At 40.2% G+C, this 9232-nt stretch overlaps 2 protein-coding genes across 3 annotated transcripts; both read left to right on the top strand.

The window, feature by feature from the left end:
• The first annotated feature begins 519 nt into the window (after nucleotides 1–519).
• Nucleotides 520–4492, top strand: LOC118316590 (DLA class II histocompatibility antigen, DR-1 beta chain). Of its 2 annotated transcripts, none has more exons than XM_035644554.2 (5): nucleotides 520–675; nucleotides 1753–2013; nucleotides 2734–3015; nucleotides 3205–3315; nucleotides 3680–4492. In XM_035644554.2, the coding sequence occupies exons 1-5, from the start codon at nucleotides 618–620 to the stop codon at nucleotides 3703–3705; spliced, it is 738 nt and encodes a 245-aa protein (XP_035500447.1). In that variant the 5' UTR covers nucleotides 520–617; the 3' UTR covers nucleotides 3706–4492. The 2 variants fall into 2 exon arrangements, with proteins under 2 accessions (XP_035500447.1, XP_035500455.1); XM_035644562.2 differs by lacking the exon at nucleotides 520–675 and adding an exon at nucleotides 725–1378.
• Nucleotides 4493–5085: 593 nt separating this feature from the next.
• si:ch1073-228j22.2 (SPRY domain-containing SOCS box protein 1) lies at nucleotides 5086–8284 on the top strand. The gene is made up of 3 exons (XM_035644491.2): nucleotides 5086–6433; nucleotides 6925–7730; nucleotides 7843–8284. The coding sequence occupies exons 2-3, from the start codon at nucleotides 6989–6991 to the stop codon at nucleotides 7971–7973; spliced, it is 873 nt and encodes a 290-aa protein (XP_035500384.1). The 5' UTR covers nucleotides 5086–6433; nucleotides 6925–6988; the 3' UTR covers nucleotides 7974–8284.
• Nucleotides 8285–9232: the final 948 nt, after the last annotated feature.

Below are 9232 nucleotides of genomic sequence, written 5' to 3'. Positions count from 1 at the left end.
ATTTGCACTCAATTACAGATCATGGTCTCACTAATCTAAATTCCCATACACAATGTAAGAAAGTTCACACTTCCCTTTTTCATTTTTTAACACAAATCATCCTTCATCACGTTCATTCTATGGAATCTTTTGGGGGTTTATGGTAATTTCTACTGTATGTAATATCTTATATTGTGTATATATTCAATTTGCTTCCATTTTTTCCCCAGATTCATATCCAGTTAAATCCCTCAAGATTCACTAAAACACTTTAAATGATTAATCAATTAATCCGTCAATACTAAGATCAAATAATAAATTGTTGCAATAACTGATATGAAATTGAACAAAACCAAAAAAGTGGTGTAACTACATTTAAACCAGACAATTAAGACTGAGCGCAACATCTTTTAAAAGTCTAAAATGAAAATCTAATGACAGTGGTGTCTGGTAAACCAAGCTTGTACAATATGTTTGACCAAATCCAGAATCAAAACACAAAAACAAATCTCTCCATGTGTGCCACACCTTCTTACGGTAAATACATGTAGGGCAGTCTCTGCTGCAGCTATTTCACTTCCTCGTGTGTGATGTGAGACTGCAATTTACTTCCCCTTTTGTCTTTTACCACTGATACCATGCATATTCACAGCTTCTGCTCACTGCTGAGTGTATTCCTGTTGTTTTCAATGGCAGGTAAGTAAAATGAAAATATCATCTAGCATTAATTTAATTGTGTTCATAGTTTAAAGCAGAATATAGACTTGATAGATCCAACTATGTAATAGCTACTAAAGGTTTTCAGTAAAAGAAGAAGTGAAAGTGAGCTGATTGTACTGAACTGACGGGCAGAGTCAGTAGCGATTAGGTCAGTTGACCTTAAAAGTTGACAGTAGCTGGCTGAGGAGAGACTTTTTTTCTGCAGGCTGCAGAGCTGGGTGGGCTTATGTACAATGGTCTTATTATTAAAGTGAATGACAGCTTTGACGAGCAATAGACGGATTTTACTACTGTCGGTCCGAATCAAATCCAGGTGTTGTGACACAAGGTCATAAGGTCAAGTGTTGTTAACCAGGAACATAAACATTGCTTGTTGCGTCAGTGTTTGGTCAGATACAGTTTCTCCAGTGGTGTACAGGTGTGACAGTCAGGTAGGTGAGGAGGCTATCCTGTAAAACTAGCTCCCGCATAGCCACCGGCTCTGTGCTTACCATGGTTACACAGGGAAGCATTGTGGATAGGCTGAAGGTTGTTTCCGCTAAAAGTGAGGGGGAAAACCCGCAGGAAACATTGGCTGAGAGACAGACTTTATTTCAGTTACTGTTGAAACACGACGCCAATCTCGTAGTGTGTACCAGAGGTGACTCGGGATCCCTGATGCGTTGAAGCGCTGTTGTTGGTGAGGCGTTCAAGTGTCTTTATCTTAGCTCAGAGAAATGTAGGTACTGTAATGGTCAGTCTTACTGGAGAAAATATGTTTCAAATTATATGCAAAATGTTCTTGGAAGTAGCCAATAAAAGTGAAAGAGGCTGTACATGAAAATACTCAAGTAAAGGTCTAGTACCTTAGAAATCCTACTTAAGCACTTAACCTCCTTGTACTAGTCTTATTTTGTCATTAGTCAGTGACAACATACCTCGAATTGCAACAATATAAGGAATAAACTACTTCACATTATTGTTTTGCTGTTTAACAGAGACTTTGTGAACTTGTCATGAATTTTGAAAGTACAAGATTCTATATCATCTAATGCTTTATGCTTTATGTTACAGATGCTTTCTTCATTTATGGTTTAATTCGTTGCCAGTTTACTTCCACCCAGGATGTTGTTTATCTGGAGCAAATCTACTTTAATAAGAAACTTATTGGCCAGTACAACAGCTCCTTGGGAAAATTCGTCGGTTACAAGAAATACACAAAGAAAGTTGCAGACAACCTGAATAAAAACCCATCGATGTTGAAACAAGAAAGAAAGAATGAAGAGAAATGCAGAATCCACGTTCCGCTGGCATATTATGTCTTTTCAAAAACAGGTATTTTGAAAGATGACACTCTGGTAATAATTTGATTAAATATTGCAAATTACAATGTTGTATGTATGTGGTATTAATGAAATACAAATGGTAAACATATATTTCATATATATATATATACTGTATATATGAAAGAAGAGATTAGGGAATATCATATTTGTGTTTAAAAGGTGCAAGAATGTACATGTAATCTTACATTTTTCATAATCATGGGCTAAGGTAACATCATTTGTGTAGGTAAATTGGGCAAATTACTATCTAAAGAATCAATTCAACAAATGGCAGTGACACGTTGTCATAGAGGCACAAAATATATATATTCAGTAAGTTAAGGCATAAATAAATATAAATTAATTGTTGTGCCTCAGATTAAATAGTATTCAGAGAGAGAGGGAAATGTCTGTTTATGATAACCTAACTAAAGTTACTAACTCATTTAGACAAAGTTAGTGTATTTTTAGTAACTTACAGTGTATCTTTTGGTCCCTCCGAAATACAAGTTTGTTTGTCCTTTGTTCACAGTACCTCTTCCCTTCTACTTATCCTTACTTTCCAGGAAGTGTTTTATTGTTAAGTCTTGTGTACAAAATATTTAGACTGCAGTTTGTGGGCTGTGGTCTGAAGCATTACAGAAACTCACCATCATCGGTGCATAATGGGTGAATTAATTAAAGATCTGTGATTTCATCAGATGTTTTGTCTTTGTGTATTTTCCTCCAGTTGAGCCCTATGTCAGGCTGAGATCGGCTGAATTAATCAGCAGCAGACATCCAATCGTGCTCATCTGCAGTGTATACAACTTTTATCCCAAAAACATCAGAGTGACATGGCTGAGGAACGGAGAGCCGAGAACATCTGATGTGACGTTCACTGACGAGCTGGCCAACGGGAACTGGCTCTACCAGATCCACTCCCATCTGGAGTATACACCCAGACTGGGAGAGAAGATCACCTGCATGGTGGAGCACGCCAGCTTCAAGGATCCTAAACATTATGACTGGGGTAAGAGAGAGACAGGAGATAATTAGATTTACTTGAATGTTACCGGAGCAAAACTTAATCCTTCATAAAAAAACAAAAAAACTTTCAACAGAGAAATCTTTGTTTGATTAGAGTCATGATAGATGACGTCTAATAAATATGAATGTACAGCATGTCAATTTGTGTTAATCATAAAATGTTCATTTTCAGACCCCATGCCTGAGTCAGATAGGGTAAAGATTGCTGTTGGGACCGCAGGGCTGCTGCTGGGGTCCGTCGTTTTACTTGCTGGGGTGATTTACTACAAGAGGAACAGGACTGGTGAGAGACAGGACAAAATTAATTAATTTAGCAAAAAATCAACAAAATAAAAAACTCTAGACTTCCAATAGAAGAAGCTGAGGCAAATACATTGTGTAGAGCTAACATTCACAGTATCAACATCGCCTTATCTGAGGCAATGTAAAAGTAACTAAAATTAAAATTCATCAGTGCATCTTTGTAAGAAAAAATATTGTTTCATTCTTTTTTTATTCATATTAAAGTCAAGCTCACCATTCATTATTTACTCAAATCTATCAGAGTTAAAGTAACACAGATTTTAACACGTGTCAACTACCAGATGATTGTGATTTAAGGTCAACAAAGTGTGAGTCAGTTTTTCTTTTTCTTTTTTTTATTCTAGGTCGGGTGTTGGTGCCAGTGAGGTAAGGCAGTCTCACTTTGGCTGAAATACAAGCAAAAATGATCCAAACCAAAATGGCAGGATGGTAAAATTGTTTTACTCAGTTCTTGAGGAGAGTGATGTGCTGTAAATCTGCAGGAGTAATTTGTGTTTCAATGTTTATACATTAAAATTAAACTTTTATTGCAGTTTGAAGGGAAATTGTTTTTTCGAATGTGTTGTCAGAAACTTAAGGACATGCTGTATATGTATGTATGGCTAAAATAAGTGTGGCCGTTAAACATTATGTAATATCTTGTTCAACCACAAGGCAGAGATCTTCAGCTGCACTGTTGTTTGTTGGTTAGTGGGGTCAAAAATATTCAAGAGGAAAACCTTGTGTGATTATGTGTTCTGTGATTTAGTGACGTGGAAAGTAAGGCCCATTTTCTTCAGGAATTTTAAAAATGAAAATAATATACAATATTTTGTTTTTCTTGATGTGTTTTGAGGATGAAGGTCAACTCACAGGCTCTATGTTATGTTAAAGTGAAGTTACAAAGGTTCAGTGTGTGTCTACTTCAAGTGCCATGGCGAGTTATCAAGAAAAACAAATGCATTCCTCAGAAAGAGAAATGAACAAACTGTAAAGCAAAGAAACAAGATAATCCTCTTCACTATCTGCTCTGAACCTGTGATTAGAATTTTCCTAGTATTGCCATTAAACTCATTAACTAAAATGACATGAAACTACTGCAACACTTTTATGTTTAAACTGTCCATATTTTTTTGACAAATAAAGATGTGTGTTCCAAAGTGAAAGAAACATAAAAACACTTCTTTTTTTTCTGTATGGCCTCACAATACACAATATGATGTGACCTACTTTCACTATTCATTGGTTGTATAAGCCCTCAGCACTGTCTTACAGACAACAGATAGCCTCGCTGGGCTGTAGCCTCAGCAACATTTGACAGATTGGATGCATTAGCCTTGTTTAATACTCACCAGAAATACAAAGATGACACCCAGATCTACCTCAGCACCAAATCACCCCCCTCACCCCCCCCGATGGCACCACTGTCTCCCCATCCCCCCAGGCCCGCAACCTTGGCGTTATCTTCGACTCCACCCTCTCCCTCGAACCCCATATCTGCCACATAGTCAAAACCTCCTTCTTTCACCTCCGTAACATCGCCAAGATCAGACCCTCACTCACACACCCCCCGCCGCAGAACGACTCATTCACGCCTTCATCTCCTCATGTTTAGATTACTGTAACTCTCTTCTCCTTGGCATCAGCCCCAGCTCCATCAAAAAACTACAACTGGTCCAGAACGCAGCCGCCCGTCTCATCACCCACACCAAATCCTGGCACCACATCACCCCAGTCCTAAAACAATTACACTGGCTCCCTGTCTCCCACCGAATTACCTTCAAGGTCCTGGTCCTCACCTTCAAAGCCCTCCACCACCTTGCTCCCCAATACCTCACCGATCTCCTCTCCCCCTACCAACCTACACGGTCCCTCAGATCCACCTCTGCCGGTCTCCCCTCCATCCCCAAAACCAAATTCCGCACCTTGGGAGACAGAGCATTCTCCAGGGCTGCTCCCAGGCTCTGGAACTCCCTCCCCCAAGAGATCCGTGATTCAGACTCCCTCACCACCTTTCAGTCACGCCTAAAAACTGACACACGGGTCAGATTTGTTTTCCTTCCTTATGCTCATTTCATTTTCAGGATAGAAATGTTAGTGTGCTCCTATGAAGTGTTCTGTGGAGCTTCATGGGGGTTTATGGTTACAGACAAGGGATTTCTAAAGAAAGATGGGCATTTGTAAACAAAGCTAAAAAATTGTAATTGGTTCAGTTTGGGTTCACCACTGGGATCCTATGACCTCATGCAGGGTCACCAGGAGGCCTCCAAATCAGCTGTAAAGTCAATCAACTGTACAAATAAATCCTTTGTCTCCAATCAAAGATAGGGTTAGTATTAGTCAATGTTTTCTCATAATTTGATCAAAGTTTTAGTAAACATATATATATATATTATACGCACAATGTTAGCTGGGATAAAGCGGTAGACGATGAATGAAAAGACGATGAATATATATATATATACATACATATATAGAGAGGCAGTTAACAGATGAATCAATAATGACAGTTTACTCATGCCCCTATAGATGCTCAACCAACCATTGCCACGAAATAATTTTTCTACCTATCTTTCCTATAGTTGCCTGTAAGACAGAGCGCAGGGCTCATAGATAAATGCTCATGCGCCTGCGCCCTGCGGAATAATGAGTCGCTTCGGAATTTATTTTATTTTTCTCTTCTTAATGATCAAAAGCCCGAGTTTGATTCTATTCATATGTTTCGCTGTTTATGTGTATATCCATTACAGGACGCGGTAAAGGAGGAAGAGAACCATTGGGTGAAATCAGAGATGAGACAGGGGCTGAGAGAGGGTGGGTGTATGATTCATTCTATTATTTTTTGTATGTTTTTTTGTTTTGTTTAGGGAATGAGTTCACAAACGCGTCATGGCATCTCTCGTCCTTGTCACCGCGGCTCTGGGTGGCGTCAGTCTGGGGTGATGGACTGTGCTGTTCCAGGCTCGGAGCAGACAAGCGGAGCGGTTACGTTACCGAGCAGCGATAAGACGCACGAGCCTGTTGATAAGAGACTCGTACAAAAGCCACCGAGGGGAGAGAGGATGTCTGGGAGCAGCTCGCCTTCAACGACCACAGGGAAGGAGTCGTCACAACAGCTGGTGAGAGAACGCGACCGACCTACTTCTTACATGTGAAATGTTCCCTCAAGTCGAGGTGGTGATTTCAGGTTATTCTTCAACTCCACTGTATTTCAGAGGGAAACCACTGTGCTGCATCATGTAGCCTAGGTTCACATCATTTCTACATTCAAGAACTTTATCCACTATAGATATTTGATATATAAAAGTGTATCAAATACCTTGAATTTGCTTCACCTGGGCCACAACATTAAAATGCTACTTACTTGTTAATATGACTTTACAAATCATAGGGATTGGTTTCTTTTCTCCCCTGGACTTTTACTTTAGTACTTAATATGCTTTGCTCAAGTACAGTTTTAAATGCAAATATTTAAATGGAGCATTTTTACAGAGTGAGTAGTTTACTCTCTGCTCCTTGCTCACAGTTCACTCTTCTCTAGAGCAGAATTGATGATGTATATATTTTTTCAGTGTATAAACTAGTGTTTTTTTTTCTGTCTTCTCCCCAGTTCCTCTGTGACGACACTCAGCAGCGACCCTGCCTGTGTCCAGCTCTGTAGACCATTTGCACCAATGGGTCTGTCACTGTCAGCGTGGCTGTACAGCAGGGCAGGCGACAGCCCTCCCTCCTCCTCATCGGCTTTCCCTCCGCTGGCCGTCCACACCTCCTCTCGCCTCGCCGTCACTCTGAACTCCTCTCCGGTTTCTCCAGGAGACAGTCGCTCACACTGGAGCTCCGGCCACCGCTCCCCTCACTTTCTGCTCTCTGCCTGCAAAGAGCGAGCGACACGTTCACCCGTTGAGCTTAGCAGCGACGGCGTGAGAGCAGAGGTGGGGGTGAAAGGTGGGCTCCACGTCTGGGAGGTGCTGTGGAACCCTGACCACAGAGGGAGTCACGCCGTCATGGGCATTTCCAGGCAGGACTGTCCTCTGCAGGCTGCAGGGTACAACGTGCTGGTGGGAGGAGACGCACAGTCCTGGGGCTGGGAACTCCAAACCAATCAGCTCTGGCATGGTGGCAATAGTGTGGGACTTTACCCAGGAAAGATGAGGAGGTGCCACTCTGAGGCCGCAGAGGATTTCAAGCCACAGACTTACACTTCAGACACAAAAGTGTCACAGGCACCTCTCCCCATCCCTGAACGTGTCCTGCTGGTGCTGGATGCTGACGCAGGGACACTGGGATTCGTTGTGGATGGCAGCTTTCTTGGCGTGGCTTTCAAAGACCTTCCTCGCGGGGTGGAGCTGTTCCCAGCGGTGAGCAGTGTGAGAGGGGGAGCCAGCATACGACTACGCTACCTGAACGGTGCCACACGTGAGTGTGTAGTCATTATCATACAAATTTGTTACCATAGCAATGACAGGGACATTTGGGCTAAAACACATCCTGTAAAACTAATACTTTTTCTTTTCTCTCTCATTCTCAGGTGACCCCCCAGCCCTGATGGCTTTATGTGGACTGTCAATTCGTCAGTTTTTAGGGCAGCAGAGGCTGAATCAAACTGACAAATTGCCTCTTCCCCCTCTTCTCCAGAACTACCTGCTTTCTAGTCATTAATTGGCGCACACATTCAAACAATAGGAATGCTTTTGTCAGTTATTGCAAAGAGTACTACGAACTAACAGTACATTTACTTTTGTATCAAAAGGTGTAAATATGTATGATGTTATGTCCAGAAAAGTGTCTTTATTATTCATCTTATTTATTGCAAATGTGATTTATACTCCACTGATAATATTTTAAAACGCACCTGTAAACTGTATTTAGTTAAAAAATATCAAAGTGATCTGGGAGGAAATTCTTGGATTTTGTGATAACTGTAAATTGTGAATGTTTCTTTTTTTAATGATTAAAGCAAATCACTCCTTTCCCACTTGCCTCTTCTCCTCTCCTCCTTTTGCCATTTCCCCCTCTCTTGTTATTCCCACCTTTCAAAATGTCATATTAAAGTGCAAAAAGTTACTTCAAATCTCAGTAATAAAGGCCACTAGTAACTGTATTGGCTCTGCACCGTATTGTATGTAACAATTTCAAGCCCCAAATATTTTATCAGTACTACGTCTGATCTGCAATGTGCATACTTTGACCACAAGAGGGAACTCTGTCTTCAGTAAAGACTTCGACTAGGGAAAGTGGGGCATTCACAATAAATGAATCTCATTTTTTTTTTTTACAACCTGGAACTGTTTTATAATATATTGAGTGATATTACTAAAGATTCGTCGATTTTCCTGGCAGCTTTATACGTTGTTAAATTGCCAGAATGATCAATAGACTTTAGTCAACTTTTAGTTGCATTTGTGTTGAATTAAGAAAGCACATGAATGCATAGAATGTCATAGTAAAAATGAACCTGCATGGACTCTTGAGCCTGGTAACCTCCCAGGTTGTCATGTTTGTACCAGCTGTCTTACTACGATCATTAAGGTAATCATGAGTGACAACAGAATCTTTTCTTTGGAAACCCTGCATCATTATGCTACACACACTGGAATGGAAATAGTTTAAAAGCTAAACTTAAATAGGAAACTCTAACTTTAAACATGGCAATCCAAACACCACATTTAAATCAAGTTTCACGAAGAACATAAATATTTAATTATATATAATATAGTATAATATAATAAATCCTACCTTCATGCAAGTTATACTGTTCAGTTTTCCAGAGGTGTTAATCATTTGGGAGGATGTATTTTTGTTGGGCTGTTGAACAGCATTGTGTTGTAGAGAAAAGTGTGTGAAGGACTTCCCTACAAGAAGAAAACTTGTATCTATGTATTCATAAGCCTGGGAGAATTACGTCTTGCAATAGTTTT

This window comes from Scophthalmus maximus, chromosome 1, assembly GCF_022379125.1.
Source record: "Scophthalmus maximus strain ysfricsl-2021 chromosome 1, ASM2237912v1, whole genome shotgun sequence".
NCBI classification, from domain to species: domain Eukaryota; kingdom Metazoa; phylum Chordata; class Actinopteri; order Pleuronectiformes; family Scophthalmidae; genus Scophthalmus; species Scophthalmus maximus.
The sequence above is the reverse complement of the archived record's forward strand: the minus strand, read 5'-3'. Positions and strand labels throughout refer to the sequence as shown.